Raw genomic sequence first — 21,049 nt, 5'->3', positions numbered from 1 at the left:
AACCATTACATTGAATTCCCAATCTCCATATTTTTGCCCACCTGCATTTTTGATTTCCTTCACAGGCTAATTGTACAATATTTCAGAGTCTGATTCCTTTTGTACAGCAAAATAACATTTTGGTCATGTATACTTATTGTGTATCTAATTTATATTTTAATATATTTAACATCTACTGGTCATCCTGCCATCTGGGGGAGGGGGTGGGGGAAAGAGGGGAAAAATTGGAACAAGAGGTTTGGTAATTGTCAATGCTGTAAAGTTACCCATACATATAACTTGTAAATAAAAGGCTATTAAATAATAAAAAAAAAAGAAAAAAGGTGCTGTATAAATAATTGTTCCTGTCCTTTCCTCCTTCCTTTTATATCTTTACTTAATTATCAAAGAAATATCAGTGGTTGGAATGAGATAATGTCAGTGATAATGACAATAGCATTTACCTAAGCATTCAGACTATCTTCATGTCATCTCTGCTTTAAACTTCAACATGTTACCCTGATTTCCAGTTACCAAATTCTTAGAAAGGATATTCCAATTTTGTGACCCTCTTCTCTGGCCCTCACTTTCATTATATGTGTTGCCATCTCATTATAAGCAAGCTTTTTGAGGAGTGAGACTCTCTTGCTTTCTTATATTTACAACCTCCAGTTAGCATAATGCTTGACACATAATAAGAATTTAAATTTTATTCATTCATTCATTCTATTGAGAACTTTATATCCTTTGAAACACTATTCTATTGAGGTCTTCCATATTGGTAATCTTTTTCTATTTTTCTCTTTGGATATCAGACTCTTATCAGAGATGTTTGATTTAATCAAGAATCTTTTTTTTTTTTTTTTTTTTTTTAGATTTCTACTATCTCTACCACACTATAATGGGCACTGGAAGAAGAATTAGGAATAGATAAGGCACAATGCCTTCTTTTATAGAACCTAGAGACATTCAGCCAAACTAACTGATCCCACAAAGAATAATGAGAAAAACATGGAAAGCACAATGGAGAGGTGACAGATCAAGTACTCTTTGCAACTGTGTCCAACTCTTTGTCACTCCATTTGAAATTTTATCAGCAAAGATATTGAAGGGGTTGCCATTTCCTTCTCCAGCTGATTTTATAGATGAGGAAACCAGGTCAAACAGGATTAAATGATTCACCAGCTAGTAAGTGTCTGAGGCTGAATTTAAACTAAAGAAGATGAGTCTTCCTGACTTTGTGTTCAGATCTCTATCTTCTATGTCACATAGCTGTCCCCCTTTCTGGCTTTATTTTTTTCAAAATTGGGCCCTTTCTCCTCTTACGCACCAATGTACTATTAGCTGACTAGTAATAATTCTTACTTTTTCTTTCTAAGACTGTCTACTTCTGCAACAGTACAAATTTAGTTTCTTTAAGTAAGTTCTGATATTTGTGTATACCTATATTTACTTAATTTCAAAGAAAAAAAAGACATTACTAAATGGTCACCCAGATGATAAAAACAGCAAGTACTTTATAAAGGTTTGTGGGTTGACTTCTTTTTTCTTTCTATTGATTTAATGCAAGGATTTAGTAAATATGATTTGTATTTGTTAAATTCCTAGTTGAAATCCTTTAATATTGAATTAAAACTTTTTATTCATTGCACTCCAGGCATATATGTTTGTGTTTATTTTTTTTTTTTTGTAGGAGAAAAGTTGTTCTATTTTTCTTCTGGTTATACATGTACATTAACTTTTAATACACATTTCTTTGTGAATATTTTGGTAGAGAAAATCAGAATAAAAGGGAAAAATCATAAGAGAAAAAAAAACAGAACAGAGAAAAAAGTGAACATAGCAAGTGCTGATTTATATTCAGTCTCCATAGTTCTCTGTCTGGATACAGAAGGCATTTTCTATTCAAAGTTGGTTGGGATTGCCTTAGATCACTGAACTTCAGGGTACCAAGTTAAAGTAATTCTTTGCTATTTTGGCATAACATTGGCTAATTTAGTTTGGCGTAGCATTGGCTGATTTAGGTTGTCATTTATTGTATTGGTTAGGCAAACCCATGGGAAAATAATTATTTAGATCTGTAATTGTGTGAAGTATTTTAAATTGTATTCATATAGCTTTCTATGTGTGTCTGGGTAGAGGGATTCCCAATTACTTTCTAAAGTCTGAAGTTATTTTAAATATAATTTCTCTATCTCATCCAGCTGGTTTGGTTGGTAATATACAGAAATACTGAATTTATCATTTTTTTATCTTGCATCATTTTTTATATTGCAAATTTACTGTTTCAAATAGTTAACTGGAATTTTCTGAGCAAACATATCATCTTCAAAAATGTGATAGGTTTCTTCTTTGATTATACTTATTCAATTAATTGTTCTTGTCATTGCTAGAGCTAGCATTTCTAGCATAATACTAAATACTAATAATGATGATAATGGACCATCCTTGCTTTACTTGTGATCTTACTGGAATCTAGCTTATTCCCATTACAGATAATGTTTGCTCTTGGTTTTAAATAGATACTGCTTATTATTTCAAGGAAAGATGTTTATTCCTGTATTGAATTGTGTTTTTTAAAAAGAAATATAAATAATATTGTGAATCTCTATATTCTGAATCTATTATGTTTGCATTTTTTGGAATATTTGAACCTGACTGACTTAACTATAATACTGTAGACAAGAAAAAAAGAATTGGAATCATTCAATCAATAAACATTTAATTTGCACCTACTATGTGCCAAGCATTGTGGCTTATCTACCTAGAGCAAGTGACTTCACTCTTTTCCATATATACCCTCTGTCTTACTCACATTGAGCCAGCTGTTTTAGAAATGTGTCATATAGAGGATTGTGTGAGAGTGCAAAGAAAATTCAATGTAATCCATTATTCTTTCTGGAAAATAAATAAAAGGGCCTTCCTACTAACAGTAATTCAATATTATCAATCCCATGCATGCTCTGCATGAAAAATCATTTAATGGAAAGGATCTAAGTAATTACCTAATTCAACCTATCATATTACCAAAAAGGGAAAAAAAAGGCTGGGTTAGACTGTGAATTGCTTGAGGACATATTGTTAGTTAATTTCTCTGTTTAACCTTCAAAACCCTTTATAATCTGGTCCCAATCTACCTTTTCAGATTTATTATACATCACTCCCATTCACATACTCTACAAGCAGCTAAAATTGCATTCTTGCTATTCCAAATATAATACATTCCATTTTTCAGCTTGGTTCTTTGCCTGAGTTGACCCCTTTCCTGGAATGCATTTTCCTCAAATTTACCTTTTGAACTCCTTTGTTTCCTACAAAATTCAGATCAAGAACTGCTTTTTATGAAAAATCTTTCCTGATTCCCCCAAAAAGCGGTGTCTCCCTTACCCCCTATGGAGAAAGGAGGAAGGGGAAGAAAGATTGCTTTGCATTGATTTTGAAGATAAATCTGTGTATACTTGTATTTTATCTCCTGAAATAGAATGTAAACCTCTCAGTGTCATGAACAATATATATATATATATATATATATATATATATATATATACACACACATATATATATATTTTTATATATTTTTTTTTAAATTCACAACATTTTAGCACAATATCTGGAACATAGCAGACAATTAGCAAATGAATATTGGTCAACAGATTTATTAATGACTGATGTCACTGTTCATGTCACATATATGTGTGTGCAAGTACATGTGCATATACAACATATTAAAGTTCTATGTAAACACAAATATGAATAAGTTATCTTGTTCTTTCCCTTTGTAGTTGCAAATGTATAAATTTATTTTTATTGTAGATAGTAAAAAAAAAAAAATTCCATTTAGGAAAACCCTGAAATTCACGACTATATATTTTTTTCAATAAAAAGAAATTACTTGAAACCAATCATTCTTAATCAGAATTCTAGGGCCATAGCACCTGGAAATCAAAAATTAAGAAATAAAATAAGGTTTTACAATACTCACAAGTATCTTAAAAATTCCCATTTCAAGATTATTTAATACTTTCTTAATGAGAACACATTTTTGAGCAAATCTAAAAACCAAGAGCCATACAGATTCCATTTGGAGAGGAATAATTTTATTTTTAATAGAATGTAATCAGTTTCTTACTTGCTTTTGATGTTTCTCTAAAGTCATTATTAGTGTTGCAAAATCAGATGTTTGAATAACATAGGAAGAGGAACCTGGTATCTCTATAGATATTTACACAAAAACACAACAAATGTTTATAGAAAGAAATCATTGAGGCTAGCTAGGTGGTGCAGTGTAGAGCATCAGCCCTGAAATCAAGAGAACCTGAGTTTAAATCTGATCTCATACAACACCTTCCTAGTTGTGTGACCCTGGGCAAGTCACTTAACCACAATTGCCTCAGCAAAATAAATAAATAAATAAATGGAATAAAATAATTGACTATTTAATATGATAGATATCATTTATGTTAACCAAGAATGTTTGTTTCATATTTATCCACTAAGGGAAGACTTTATTCCAATTCAACCTCAAACTTTCTAGAAAATAAAATGACATGGTTAACATGACCTTAATACTTAAACTGTCTATGGTCTTGCTTTTTTAAAAAGCTAAATTAAAAAGCTAATGATTTTAAAATATTGCTTATATAGATTTTCTTCATATACATATACATGTATACATATACACATCTGTATATATTCTTGTCAAAAGATAAGGTTTCTCCAGTTTTTTTTAAGAATAATGATGTGCTTGTACTCTCTGGGGATAGCCTGTTTATAGTTGATCTTTAATTTTTTTTTCTTTGAAAAACATATTTTCCATGGGGTTTTCCTGGTCTCTACAACTCCCTTTATTCTGTCATGAATCCTAGAAACTGTGAGTCTGGATTAGATCAGGGGCAACTTTTTCCAGAGAGAACAATCCAAGTGGGAGCAAATATGTTTGTGTAATCAATTTAGATATATTCCCAGGGACTCTGTGTTTTCAGCTTTGGCTTTTGCAAAATGAATTCATTGGACTTCTTCACTACCAACTCCTGTAATTCCTTTTGCTGGGAGTTGGCACAGAATTAAACACCCAGATCTGTCTCTAGAGTTTTTAAAATAGAAAGAACCAATTCCCTATTAGAATGAAGTTGAGCAAGTTCAACAAACATGTCTTCTAGAATGTGTAGAAAAAATATGCAATTAATTATTACTTTGTAATATCTTTCTATGTGAAATGTGAGATACCATCCTAATAAAACTTTTTGTACCTCTGTTAATTATTTATCAATTTAATAATTTTATTTATAAAGACATTAACAACAAAACAACCTCAAGGGATAACAAGATGCACTGTTATGTGTTGGAATCTTTACAAAGTGTTAAGCCATTAGAGTTGATAGAGACAATAATTATCTAATTTAGCATGGTTCAATATGATTGATTTGATCTTGGAAGGAGATGTTTTGGCCTGGAACTTGAAACAAGGTACTAAGTACAACTGATAGACAATAATGCTTGTGTTCACACCTCCCTTGAAGTTCTTAGGGCCAGAGAGCACTCTGGGAGATAACCCAGAATCCCTCTCTCTCCAGAAGGAGGAGTTAACCTTTGGGAGATCATATATATACAGGAAGCTCTTAGAGCTGGAAAGAGTTACTTGGTAACATTCCCAGGAGTTGGAGAGGAGCACTCTGGAAGGAAGCCTACAAGCCCTATCTTTGAGGCAAGAGAGATTCATTGCATCTTTCAACTTGGTGCTGGCTGGAGGCTGAAGAAAGCAGAGGCAGAAGCCAAGGACAAAGCTGCAAGAGCTCTTGGAACCAAGCTAAGAGATAGGCTCAGAGCTAACAGGGCTATATTGAAGGACACAATAAAAGATCTGAACTTTTATCAGCTGGCTGTGATTTTGGATCTTATTATTATATTATTATTTAAAGAAGAAAAAACACTAACATTTTGGCGCCCGAACAGGGACATGAACCTGGACCCTCAGATCCAGGGAACTTTTATCACCTGGCTGTGTTTTGGAAAAAGAATTGGATCACCAGCCAAAAAGAACACCACAAGCATCATTAATAAGAAGAAAGTCTCTATACATACTTCTGATAAGACAATGTTGACTGTGGGACTTGATTGGCCCCAGTTTCTTTTTTTTTTTCCTTTCCTTTTTTTCTTTTTCTTTTTCTTTTTTTTTCGCTGAGGCAATTGGGGTTAAGTGACTTGTGCAGGGTCACACAGCTAGGAAGTGTTAAGTGTCTGAGACTAGATTTGAATTCAGGTTCTCCTGACTTCAGGACTGGGGCTCTATCTACTGAAATTAGGATCAGAGTTTTTCCACTGAAATCCACTGAGGGGCCTGTCAGCCCCACGTTGGCCACCAAAATGTTGGTGTTTTTTCTTTTCTTTAAAATAATAATAATAGTTCTCTCTGGGAGAAGGTTGGTTTCTCAGGGAGGTTTTCTAGAGGCAGCCTTAGTTTCAGTTACAAGTAAATAATTATTCCAAAATCGCAGTCAGCTGATAAAAGTTTAGATCTTTTATTGTGTCCTTCAATATAGCCTGGTTAGCTCAGACCTATCTCTCTGCTTGGTTCCAAGAGCTCTTGCAGCTTTGTCCTTGGCTTCTGCATCTGCTTTCTTCAGCCTCCAGCCAGCACCAAGTTGGAAGATGCAACGAATCTCTCTTGCCTCGAAGACAGGGCTTGTGGGCTTCCTCCCAGAGTGCTCCTCTCCGACCTCAGTCAATGTTTTGGAGAAATTCCTCTCAGCTCTAAGAGCTTCCTGTATATATATGATCTCCCAATGGTTAACTCCTCCTTCTAGAGAGAATGGGATTCTGGGTTATCTCCCAGAATGCTCTCTGGCCCTAAGAACTTCAAGGGAGGTGTGAACACAAGCATTATTGTCTATCAGTTGTACTTAGTCTCTTGTTTCAAGTTCTGGCCCAAAATATCTCCTTCCAAGATCAAATCAATCATATTGAACCAAGCTAAATTAGATAATTATTGTCTCTATTAATTCTAATGGCTTAACAGTTTGTAAAGATTCCAAAAGTTATGCAAATTTACATCCCAGTAACATGAGCACTGGATGTGAGTGCTTGAGAACAAATTGTATACCTGAAAATAAGTCATAGGAGAAGCTGGTCTGTATATTTTCATTTACTTATAGTTTATTATAAGACTCTCTGCTTCATTCTAGGAGACACTGTTAACTTGACAGCATCAAATACAAATAAATTAAACATACAGAATCCTGAGTTCACCTATAATTCATTGTAGATCTATGAAGACATTTAGTCTTAATTGTGATTATATATATGTACATATACACACACGTTTTTTTTTTTTTTTTTGCATTCCCCCTTCTTCTGACTCATAGAAAATCCTTCTTAAGTTGCCCAGGATGTATATTAAGGCACAGAAATTTCATTTAGAGTTTAAGTGGATGTCTGTAAGAATTGGATACATATTTTAGCTGTAATACACGTACTTTAATAGATTGATAGAAAAACATATTGTAGAGGCCAAGAAAATATCTTGTGGTAATTTTTCATTCCCCAATATTATACTTAAATATATGTATTTTTAAAACTGCCCTTATAGAGAGACTGAGTTGCTAAATCTCTTGTTGATTTCATTTTGGGTGGACAAAGTGAATTCTCGATTGCAATAAATCATATATGTAAATAAATTCATTTTTAAATTGCTTTACAGACTATTGTACAACATTTTTATGAAAATAAATATATTGCATAGCTTAACAATTATTTAAAGTATTATCTGCTGGGATATAAAAGGTTCTCATAGTTTCCTTTTCCTAACTTGAATATGTATAGAACTATACATTTGGCATGACTAAAAAGATTTTTGCAATAGGAAATACTAATTTATACATAATGAAATAAAGATTTGAATCAGAATTTTGTTTTTCTTTTTCAATCAGAGATTTATTATTCAGATCAATGACAACCCTAAGATCTATTACTTCCAATAACAATTTCTCTTTTAGCACAAGATTTAATCAGAGAAAAGGGATTTTTGATTTATGAACTTTGCTCTTTTCGGCTGAAATCAAAATTTCAAGGAAAATATCTAACTTATTTTTTGAGGGTTCTAGCCCTTTTGCTTCTTGATTTACTCTGCTAATTTACTTCTTTCCTTCATGGGGAAGTTAAAAGTATATTAAGAATGATACATGAAAGTTGTGTGAATAAGACTCTTAGAGATTCTGTGAAGGTACAATAGAATATTGAAATTCAACTCCAAAGTTAATTAAAATAATCCAAACTTTTCTCATTCTGGCTAGGAACAGGACACAGTACTTAGTGAGTATAGGAATCACACTAAAACCCTGTTTTTGAAAGATTTATAACATATTTTTACAAACTTGATTGATGTGAATTAAACATCTAGCTAAAGTGCTTACATTTTTTAGGAATCAATCTGACTTCTGTTCCTTCTGTTTTGTTGAAGGGAATGGGGGCAAGAAAGAGAGGAACTTTTTAAAACAACAACAACAAAAAAAAAAGTAATTGCTAAAATCTTTGATGATTTAGAGATAATCTTCCTGTGTTTATCAAGGTTTCCTTAAGTGTTTATCTCTCTACCGACTTAGAATAGTAGAAAACTTACGCCTTCTAATTTTGAGTTGGTTTAGTCATATTTAAAATGGCAAAATGATTTTGGATTCTGTTTTTAAAGAATTGGAACTTGCACTAAGAAAATATATAGTCAACTCATTTTATTGGCAGGATAATTAAAGGGAAAATGATTGGATTGATTTATTTCAGTTAAACAAATTTAAGAAATTATCAGGAATCTAGACATTATTTGGATGGCCCATGAGTAGAAAGTAAGATGAAGGAAAATCCAAAGAAGATTTCTTTGGGGAACCATCTTCCCTAATCCCCGGTAGTTCAAATCTATAGATCACTAGCCAAATGGATTCCACAGACATTGATTCCCCAAGAGATTAAAGATAAAGAGATTTGTTCAGATAAAGAGATTTGCTCAAAGACAGCAAAGATACAAAGCTCAGACTTTTGAAGATTCTTCTCATTATTTGAAATGCATAAGATTTCCTGGAAGGTAGGGCAATTTTTGTTTCATTGTACTATAAGTCATGACATTCTGATCCAGGAAATGAAAAAACAAAGAAATGAATTTTCAATACATTTCGGGGACAGACACAACTTGAACATCTGGAAATCTTAAGTATTATGTGCTCTCTGTAATACATTCCATTGTATATGTAAAATAACAGCATAATTGTAAAAAAACATGAGTCATTCTGACCACATCTTGTTGTTACTGTCTTTTTCAATGTTCAGATTTCAGATTTTTCTTCTATAAATAGCTTATGAATTTACAAATGCATTACATCCCAAAACTGTCCAGGTAAGTCAATTGTTTGGAACTTGGAAAATTTTTTTCTAAGACATATATAATGTATGTGTTTGCATATATCCAATGAACATTTATTGTCCAGAATGATCCATAAATACCTAATTTAACAAACATTTATAGCTATGTATTAGAATCAATTCCACTCAAGAAATTAGTGCCAGAACAATATTAACTGCTATACTGGAATATGTCTTGAGGGAAGGAAATGTGTGTGTGTTGCTGGGGAAATGACTGTTCAAGAGGATTAGGCTAAACTCCAGCCTCTAAAAAGGCAGAAAAAAGAGAAAAAATTACTTAACTCCCTTGCCAGAATGAAGTAGGACAGTAAGAATTAAATGCCCAGACAAAACTTTTGTTCTACAGAGACATGTATTGTTTTTGTTGTGTGTGCATGATGTATGTATGTATGTATGTTTGTATATATACACACATACAAAAAAGATATAGATAAATAAGAGAGATACACAGAGATACACACACACACACACACACACACACACAGATACAGACAGAGAAGAGGGGGAAAAGGAGGGAGAGAAAGAGGCAGGAAGAGGAAAAGAGGGAAGAAAGAAGATGGATAGGTAAATCGGTAAGTGGGTAGATATGAAAGATAGATAGATAGTCCCTGTCCTCAAGGAACTTACAAATTTTTAGAGAAATAAGAATGTAAACAATTAACTTCAAATTCTATTACATAAATAGGCAGAGTTAAATATACAGGGAGGGGACATTTCTGAATGACAGGAAACCCAAAAAATATATTGAGACAATCTCAATGAAAAGGCACTGAGAGAAAGAAGAAAAATTTGTTCAGAAAGTGTGCTTTAAGCTGAGGTTTAAAGAAAGTCAAGGGAACCAGAATACCCTGTGTGAAGAAGATAATAATTCAAGATATAAAACACAACTTATAATAGCAATATGGAATTCATATATGAGAAACAGCAAGAAGACCAGAGTCATTTGACTATAAAATAAATAGAAAGGAGTAAAGAGTAAGGAGCCAGGAGAGAATATATTATGCTTGCTTCTACAGATACACACTAGAGTTTATTGAGTTGGGGAAGGTAATATGGTTAGAGTTAAGCTACTAGAAGATCTGAGTAGTGGATGGATTGAAGTAGGGACATATTTGAGGGAAGGAAAATAATCATCAGGCTATTGAAAAAGAGCAAGTGTAATATCAGAAAAGCCGCTTTAGTAGTTGAAGTAGTGTGATTTTATACACAAGAGAATTTTGAATAATAAAACTTGGCAACAAATTAAATATTTGAATTGAAGTAGATGAGGAGCCAAGGGTAGCACTGAAGTTGCAAGTCTGGGTAACTGGGAGGATGGTAGTTGTCCTTGACAATAATAAGGAAGTCATGAAGAATAGAGGTTTTTGGAGGAGAGAAGAAAAGTGTTATCTTTGGAATATGTTAAGTTCAAGACACTTATTGGATATTTGAAATTTCCAAGAAACATTTGGTAATTTGAAACTAGAAATCAAGAGAGAGGATAGAACTTGATATATAGATCTGGGAATCATCTGCCTAGAGAGAATAATTAAATCCTATATACTGTGGAGTTCACCAAGGAAAAAGATACAGAGTAGACGGCTATAGCATCCAGGACATCCACTATTATTGAATGTGATTTGAATGAAGAAATATCAAAATAAAAAGAACCTTTTCACAAACAGGTTTTGTTTACTCATTTGCTAGCTTGTTTTGTTTTAATAGCAGAGTTGTCTACACAATCATAAAATAGACTGGAAAATATAGGGAGTCAATGCATTTTTGATGATTAAGGAAAAAATTATCTCAAATGAATAAAACAGATTATGTAAGTACACAAGATTCCTTAGTAGCTGCTACTATACAGATGTTCAATGATATATTGATTATCAGTGTCAAATGAAGTGGAAAACGGGGAATCATTTGCTCAGCATAAGTCTTTGCTAGAGTCATAGAGAATATTCTGGACCGAGTCCAAATAAAAGATGTATATCCTAAAGATAATGGAATTCCACCAGGTACCTTGGTTGGAGATGACATTGTCTTGTTTATACAGAATATTGCCAAAGTCAAGGCTTCCCTAATGCTCTCTATTCAGTGTACTTTAATTCACCAAGCATCTAGTAAGTATCCACTATGTGGAAGGAACAGTAATGGGTTTTAAGGACATAAGCATAAAATTCCTATTCTTAAGGAACTTACATGTTTATGGAGAAGTACAACATGAAAGGCTTCCCATAGGGAAGAGAACAGAAGCTGAGTCTTTAAATAAACTATGCATTGGAAGAGGCTTCTGTCTGGTAATTACCAACATAGGAACTCAGAGGATTTTGCATAAATCATACCATTAACCTCACAAGTACCATGTGTATGCTGTCATCCCCATTTAAAAAAATTCCTCATGGAATTTAGGCAATAGTTATTTCTTGATTAGTGAAAATAATAAATCCCATTAAGTGGTAATACTATTCAAATTAACATTGCATATTTCCACTAAGTTGTGTTATAACACATTTTGCATAATTATAATTTCAAAAAAAGTACAAATTCACATATATTAATGTTTTTGGAAAATGCCAAAAATAATTGATAGTCAATTTTAGTGACTAAAGTCAGTGACCAAGATAGGTAAAAATAATTTGATACTGCTCCCCAAAGAGGTGTCACTTTGAAATCTTGCAAATGATCTTCTTGAGTGGTCCTTAAGCCACATTTGAAGGAAATCCCCCCAACAGAATTTATTTCAGCAATAGAAAGTATGAGTAGAATGAATGTGTACTCACCCAAGAAGACTACAATGAAAGAAAGATGTCAACAACCAGGTAGATATCTATGTAAGTGTGTGTGTGTGTTAAGCTGCATTAATTCATGCCTATATATTGTATTAGAAAGAATATTTACAATTAACATATTAATTAATTATTAATATATTAACAATAGTTTATTAAGTAGTTTTTGAAATATCTAAATTCAGGTGTTTTTTTTTTATCAAATCAAGATATATTTCACTATTTCTTTTTTTTTTTTCATTTTTTAAATTTATTTAATAGCCTTTTATTCACAGGGTATATGCATGGGTAACTTTACAGCATTAACAATTGCCAAACCTCTTGTTCCAATTTTTCACCTCTTACCCCCCACCCCCTCCCCCAGATGGCAGGATGACCAGTAGATGTTAAATATATTAAAATATAAATTAGATACACAATAAGTATACATGACCAAACTGTTGTTTTGCTGTACAAAAAGAATCAGACTCTGATATATTGTACAATTAGCTTGTGAAGGAAATCGAAAATGCAGGTGGGCATAAATATAGGGATTGGGAGTTCAATGTAATGGTTTTTAGTCATCACCCAGAGTTCTTTCTCTGGACATAGCTGGTTCAGTTCATTACTGCTCCATTGGAAATGATTTGGTTGATCTCCTTGCTGAGGATGGCCAGGTCCATCAGAACTGGTCATCATATAGTATTGTTGTTGAAGTATATAATGATCTACTGGTCCTGCTCATTTCACTCAGCATCAGTTCTTCACTATTTCTTAAACTAGGAACTGATGCCTCCCAAAGGACCTTGGAAGTCTTCCTGGAATTTCCTGAGTTACTAATATTGAGTATCTCTGAATAGCCATGTGATGATATTGATGGATTCAAATGAAAGTTTGGGATTGGTGGAGTATTTGAAAATTACACTACATGCAAACCTAAAAAAATATAAACATCCTTATGAACAATAATGTACTTTATTGCTTTCCCTTTACTACAGCAAAATACTTTAGGTATTTGCTTCATCTACTCTTATGCCAACCTTAACAAAGTAGTAGGACAAATATAAATTATTCTGTTAGAAAATAAAATCAAAGTGGCTTCTGTAGTGGTGGGGCTCCAGAATAAGATCACTATATCAAAGTGATTTCCTGGAGAATAATCTTTTCTAATGTCCTCTGGAGTTGAAATTGATTAACCATGAACATGGGGGACACGCTATCATTTAATCATCAAGGACCTGATTTCAAGAAAGAAGGAAAATTCAAGACAAACGATGTTTATAAATTCTAAGAAAATGACCTGAACTCAAATAATGTTACAGAAAAATTTTACTCAATTATATTACTGAAAGGTTTTACTTTTAATTATATTATCATAAGAAACAGTGAGATGTAGTTTTCAAGGATTATTTTAGTATCTCACCCAATAGCCAAGGGCTATGAATATCTTTAAAAAGTAGATGAGATATGAATGAAATAACAATACTTCCTGCAAAATAAATCTTTCAGCTTCCCATTTGTTACTTTGTAGTTTAATTATTAAATAATTGTGCTATGAAATAGTAGCTGAATTTGCTAGTGATCAAGGAAAAGAAAATACTGAATATTTAAATTAACATTATTGTCAGACCTTTCCAATCTAATCAGTTTTGTGGAGTTTACCAGTCTGGATTTACTGGCAATTGTCCTATATTATATTTGAATGAGCTGCTGGATATTAATATGCCTCTTGCTTTCAGCTTAATTTCAGCTTTCAGCAGTTTGCTAGCAGGCATGAGTATATGCAAGACAATAAAACCACTCTTTCACATTTAAGTTCAAGTAAAGAAAAACAAATTCAGTTCAAGATTGTGACTGAAAATCATGAAAATAATATTATGCTACTACTTCAAAAATGTCAGCTTCTATATTCAAGTAATAGAATGTATTACACTCAAGAATTTATCTGTTAATACTGCATAATTGTATTTTATTGTTTCTCTTACTATTGTTAGGGTAGTAAGCTAAATTCAGGTTGAGAATTTTTAAAGTTTTAGACTTCAGACTTTCATAGACACTGTTAGACATTTGAGATCTTTAGTTGGTTAATCCATACAGGATTGTCCACCAAAAGACTTAGGCTTTTGCATAATAGTCTATGAAGAAGAAGAAAAAATGTAATTGTAGAATTTAGGAAATTGAAATAATAACATAATTTATGTACTGACTTTCCATATTGTACAAAATGTGATAGTATTTTGAGAGTTGGTCAAACATTCATTATGCAGCTAGAGCACATGTTAAGGTAACTTAATAAATTATGAAAATTTCAAATCTGTAAGCCTTGTTTGTTTTCAGGAAAAAAGGGACCTGTAGATGCTAAGAGTTACATTTCAGATTTGTAAAGAGTCTACTAATGTTATGAAAAAATATATTCATTTTCACATATGCTTAAAACAATTAAGAAACTCTTTAAGGAATTGATTATGGGGGAAGATATTAAAACTTATTTTGCTGTATTGGTATATGTCTTAGACTTATTGCAAATCAGCATGACATGAAAAATTAAGGATAAAAAGTATAACTTACTCTTGTTGTATAAGCAGCCTCTGGGTCATCCTCTAGAATTCTTGAGAGACCAAAATCAGAAACTTTGCACACCAAGTTGCTGTTAATAAGGATGTTACGGGCAGCAAGGTCACGATGAACATAGCCCATATCAGACAAATATTTCATTCCAGAAGCTATCCCTCGAAGCATTCCTACTAGCTGGATGACTGTAAATTGGGCATCGTGTTTCTGAGAAATATTTGAAATATGTGGTTAATAATTGTCAATTTCCCACAAAATTATCTGGTTCTAATGCTGAATATAGACTTTTTTTAATCAGGTGCCTGTAGATCAAATGTATTTACACTCTGTCCAATGCCATAGGCTAAAAACAATAATGATAACATAATCATTAAAACAGAGTTGTAAAAGGATTACATGTAATAAGTAAGTCCTTTAAAAAGCACGAAAGCATGTCCTTTTATTTCTCCCATTTTGGGGTGCCAAAATGGGACTTTGATAATTTTTATTTGGCAAAGACATTTATAATTCAAAACTTTTCATTAAAATTAAAAGTTCAACTGGAATAAAAGTGTTTTTCATGGAATCATAGAATTTGAGCTCTGGAAAGGATATTAAAGATTATCTATTCCAACTTTTGCTCTCATTTTACACATGAGAAAACTGAGGTACAAAGATGTCAAGTGATTACTCATGGTCACAATATAAAAGAGTTGATATTCAAATCTATGGCTCTCCAATTCAGGGATTGTTTTTTGTTTTGTTTTTTTTGACATATTGAGCTCTCTCCTAAGATAACATAAAATAGGTAGGATAGCATTTTTGATTATCTTTCTTCAGTTGAACATTAATTTAAAAGTATTTCAATAAGGCAAACTTTAAGACATTCATTTTCAAGATTTAAGAGGTAGAAGATAAATCAATTAAATGCAAAGTACTTATTGCATTTCTTTATGCTCAAGCTAGAAAAACTGCAAAATAATAATTAAAAAAAAGACCATAAGTTTTAGCATCAGAAGACTTGTCTTGATTTCTGACACATCTCAGGCAAGTCATTTTACATAAACTGACTTCAGTTCTGTAAGATGATGGAATTAAATTAGATCCCCGGTTCATAAATTTAAAGCTGGAAGGGACCATAGTGGTCATGTAGCCTAACCCTCTCAAATTACTGAGGAAAAAAACTGTAAACATAAGAGGAAAAAGTGAATATCTAAGGTCACAAAGGAAAAATAAGATTTAAACCTGGGTCCTCTAAATACAATATCATTCTATCATAATGCTTTTGATTAAGACTGAAGAATTTAGTTTTTCATACACACATACATACAAATACATATATACACATATAGGTTTGTTTTCATTCCTTCTTGTTAATCTATAGAATTTGACATCAATTTGAAAGTGGAAATAGAATGTGAAAAGCATATATGGAAACATTGCATCATAAAACAATTGTGAAATTGATTATCTCAGCATTTATTGATCAGTAGTTAAATGCATATATATAATATACTAGTGTGCATGATTCTTCCATGTATTATTTTTACTATTACATGTATATATAGATAAATATTACATGTTTATAATTTGTGTATTCTGAATACTTTTAGAGTAGTAACTATTGATTATCAATCTTTGCTGTGCCAATGACTAAGTGCAGTACTTTCAAGTAATGTACATCCAAGAAATATCTGTTGAATCATTGGATTTGTAGCCCTTGTATACTTAGGCAGTGAGATTGATTTTTGAAACCACACTTCACTTATTGGGTAATCTAACAGTTGTACTGAATCATAGTGATATTCTTGTAAAGAGACAATAGTATGATATAGGACTTGGATTTATTTGTTAAAGAGACAGAACCATTTAAGAGATGGATGGGCTTTTAATAAGCAACAGAGATTGCTATAAGATGGAAACTAAAGGAGCATTTCTATTTTGGGTAGATTTTATTTATGATCTATCTCTAAAATGCTTATTTATAATTTTACCTCACATATATCTTGAGGCAGCATATAAAGTATGAGGGAGGAGTTAATCAGGTTTGGTTTTGAGGAAAATAAATCTGAAAACATTATCATTCGAGTACTGGGAAAAGAGGACATGATTTTATAGGCTTTTCTTTACCACTTTGTGCCAGGAAATTTCAACTTCTGTCAATAAAAGTTTGCCTTTAAATGCAGAAAACCTAATGCTTGGCACAATATAAAAAAAGCTGTTTGTAATAGTACCAACATTTCATTCTAATTGTTTTGGGCAAAGAAAAAAAAACTCACAATATTTTATTTATTGTTGCTTGATGGACATGTCAAAATATTAAATTGTTAATTTAGCCCAGATGATTTTAATTTACAATAGTAATTTCTTATCCAAAAGATCAATTGTTCTGCATGTGGAATGCAGTTAATAATGTTTATATGCTATTCAAGTTTTTTTTTTTCTTTTTATGTAAGCATTAATAGAGAAAGATGTCAGATTGTAAATGAGTTAGTGTATTACATTATAAACTATGGGGACATTGTAGGAAAAAACAAGTGAAAGTTTTGCCAATAAAATTTAAAAACAGGAAAAATCACTAAAAGAAAAACATTAATGGAGTTCTTCATTCATTAGGAATTCTTATACATACTCGTAAGAAGCTGTCCAAGGACCCATTCTCCATATATTCTGTGACAATCATGACTGGTTTACCTGGAATACATTAAAATTGTTAAAATATCTTTCTCAAATCTAAGAGGAAATAACAATATGAATTTGTGGGAAAAAATCTGAAATTCATTTCATAAGTCTATAGGATCTATACATAGAACTGGAAGAAAAAGTTGAAACTTTCTAAACAGTACCTCTCATTTTACAAATGAAGAACTCAGTTCAGAGACATTAAGTTACTTGCCCAAAGTCACAAAAATTATAAAAGGCAGAGCTGGGATTAGAAATCTAGTCTTCTCATTTCAAATCCAATCCTCTTTCTCAGTGACTTTTAATGTAAATCAGTATCTGACTGGATTTATTAACAGCATCAATGATAATACAGATTACTGAAACATACAATAATCCAAGGTCTCAATTTTACTTTGTAACTCTTAATTTAGACTTATTAAATTTGTTAAGTTTCAAAAGAAAAAAAATAAAGAATGGAGTGGGAAATTGATTAGAGTTTTATAACTCTTTTTTTCTTCCCTATAGAGAGGGTTAATGAGCCCTGAAACCATCAGAAGGAAGGTTGGATAAGTGGCATGGGAAGAGCAGGACTATTACAACAAGTCCCAAGATAGTATCAATCCCTGAATTAAAAAGACTCGCTTAGATTTAATAAAATATCTTCAAACCACTCTGTAGAATTTGATTTTTATTTTTGATCTCATATAATTATAGATTAAGAAGTAGAATGGACTTTAAAAGCCAACTAGTTTCATCCTTTTATTTTGCACTAGGGAAATTGTGATCCACAGATAATAAATTTCAGAGCCATGATTAAAAATTACTTTGTCTTTAAATGCAGCACTCTCCACTGTACTACACTGCCTTCTGACTAATGTCATCAGTTGTTTTGAATCATGTCTGACTTTTCATGACATCACTTGGAGTTTTCTTGGCAAAGATGACATTTTCCTTCAGCTCATTTAACAGATGAGGAAATTGAGGTAAACAGGCTTAAATGATTGCAGCAGGTCACCTACGAAGTATCTGAGTTTAGATGTGAACTAAGGAAGGGTAGTCTTCCTAACTCCAGGTCTGGCACTCAGAGAGACATCTAACTGCTGTGATATGAATGTATGTTTTTTGTTTTGTTTTGTTTTGCTTTGTTTTGTTTTAACAAGTAATCCAAAAGACAATGAAAAGCCTCATGTTACCAATGAGTTTTGCACACGAGGCAGGAATAAGTGACTGGAAAAGAAGATGAGCTGGTCTTGAATGAAACTATAGCCATTAAATTTTAAAGGAAACACAAGAAGACTTCTGACTTATTGGGTAGATCTTCTGAAGAAGACTAGAGTAACTATGCTAGTGAAATCACAAATTCAATGAAATTCAATAGTACTTATTTAGTACTATTAGTATTAGTACTATTGAGTACTATTAGTACATAGTATTTAACTATGGTTAAATCTATTTGTACTCATCTATATTTATGTTTATGGTAACACAGTATAATTATTACAGATGTCATCCAACATTCAAAAGAACTTTTCAGAAAAATTTCTATTAAAAGCAACTCTGTTGGATAAGGAAATAGAGTATCCAAAGAAGTTAGGGAATTTAGATGGACTATTAAGTCAATAATCATAACAACAACAGCAACAACACCACCAATAATAATAATAAACAATTACATAGAATCTATTATGTGCTAGATACTGTTTTAAGTTCTACACAGATTTTATCTCATTTGATCTTCATAATAAATTGTGAGGTAGATTCTATTATTATCTCCACTTTCTCATTGGAGAAACTGAGGTAAGCAGAGATTAAGTGATTTGACAAGGATCATGTAGTCAGTAAGTTGGAGGTGAAAACAGAATATGAACTGAATAAGAAAATAACTTTTGTCTTATCTTTCCATTTCCCCCAACCATATTCATACCTTATTTGAAAAGGAAATAATTTTTAAAAGGATTAAGTAATATGCCAGAGGGAAGAGGCAACATTGGCTTTTTTTTTTTTTTTTTCTGGAGCTACTGACTAGCTTATACTCATACTGATAGACACTATAGCATGTATCAGAATTCCAGCAAATGAAATTCTTGTGCTTATTGGCAGTCTAGAACCTTATTGCTCTAATACAATGGGTAAGATCTTGAAGGTCTTTTAGTGAGAGCAATAAACCACAGAATTTCTTATCATTAGAAGTATAAGTGATTCATCTGAGAGTCAGGTAACAGGAGCTCCACTCTTGCTACTCATTATATCTGTGTAACACTGGATGAGTCACTTAACCTCTCTATTCCTGATTTTAACCGCTAAAATAAAGGAATTAGATTATAAGCTCTCTAAAGACTCTTCCTGATTTAAGTTTCTATTAAAAAAAAATTTGGCTAAAGGTCCTTTTGTTTGCTTTCAAAAAGCAGATAGATAATGTGTGCAAAGAAAAGGAGCAAGGTGGGAGGGAAAGAACAAAGGAACTGAACAATTATTTCATGATCTAGGGTAGCTTTTTCAAAATTTCAAGAATTAACACTATTCTGTAATATGAGAAAAAACAAACTAAAAACGACTGATGCTCTTGTTATCTCACAGAATTGAACATTGGAAACATCCATATGCTGTACTTCTCCTAATATTTCTATTTCTTCAGGCATCTCAAATTACTAGTCTGCTGCCTCATCTTTGCTTTCTATACTTTTAATTCTCATAAGTGACAATGGTCATGAATGACATGAATTGTAGACTTAAAACGTCAAAGGTTATACTTAATTCACTTAGCAAACTGAAACTCTCCCAAGCGAGAGGAAACAACCTCTTTTTTCCAATTCCATAAAAATTTTCCCTCTGTCTTAATTCAGCAAATAACTAATAAGACCACAAAAATTATAATAAGGAAACAGAATTGCTCATAATTGTTGTGTAGTCACAGAACCTGTTTGTTCTATTTCAAGAAGGCTTAGAAGGACTTTTAAGGCCATGAAACTAAGGAGTTCTTATCCTCTGGAACTGCAACTGACTTCATAATATTCAGGAAGAAAGCTAAAATTTATATCTTCCTCTTGGTATTTGATCTCTTAAATTGTTCATTCAATCCTAATAGATTGATCGCAGAGGAAGACAATAGTTAGCATGTACTTATGCAAGCATATTATATACATATAATTATACACACACATATATATGTACCAATATGCATACTTATATATATACTTTTACATAATTTTCTTTAATATATTAAACAGTATTTTATTAGGGAAGAATGCATAAATTCAGAAAATTATGACAGTTGGACAGTATATAGATATAAATATATATACAAATATGCAACTTCTTGCTCAATTACCAATTTTCTGCATTTTCCTTTTGCTAATAAAATAGCTGGGCTATTTGCATACTTTATAACTCTAAACCTATGCAGAAAATTACCTTATATATAATTAATACTCAAGTATCCATGGATCATTACTGAATATGTGAATTATCTAAGCTCTTTGTTTATATATGTGTGCACACATGAATTATGTATATGTGCACACATGCATGTATGCTTGTGTGTATGTTTCTTCTGGTTCTAAAACTTGATTGTTCCATTTTTCATTTGTATCCCATCAATGTAGTCCAACTTCTGTATCCAAAACATATTTTTCACCATTATCTAAAAATCAATAAGCAAATTCTTATAGAAGTGGACAGAAATGAAAATATAATAAATTTATTTT

General features: G+C 31.9%; 1 protein-coding gene across 2 annotated transcripts in view; it reads right to left on the bottom strand.

Moving 5' to 3' along the window:
• The window catches only part of EPHA3 (EPH receptor A3), a 427,207-nt gene that overhangs the window by 31,037 nt on the left and 375,121 nt on the right, over positions 1 to 21,049 (bottom strand). For both annotated transcript variants that reach the window (XM_031958855.1, XM_031958856.1), the window contains 2 exons: positions 17,314 to 17,375; positions 14,700 to 14,909 (listed from right to left, as the gene is read on the bottom strand). In XM_031958855.1, coding sequence (XP_031814715.1) covers positions 14,700 to 14,909; positions 17,314 to 17,375 — 272 coding nt within the window. The remainder of the gene's footprint in view (positions 1 to 14,699; positions 14,910 to 17,313; positions 17,376 to 21,049) is intronic.

The sequence above is a fragment of the Sarcophilus harrisii genome, chromosome 3 (genome assembly GCF_902635505.1).
Source record: "Sarcophilus harrisii chromosome 3, mSarHar1.11, whole genome shotgun sequence".
NCBI lineage: Eukaryota > Metazoa > Chordata > Mammalia > Dasyuromorphia > Dasyuridae > Sarcophilus > Sarcophilus harrisii.
This window is presented reverse-complemented; position numbering and strand designations above follow the sequence as displayed.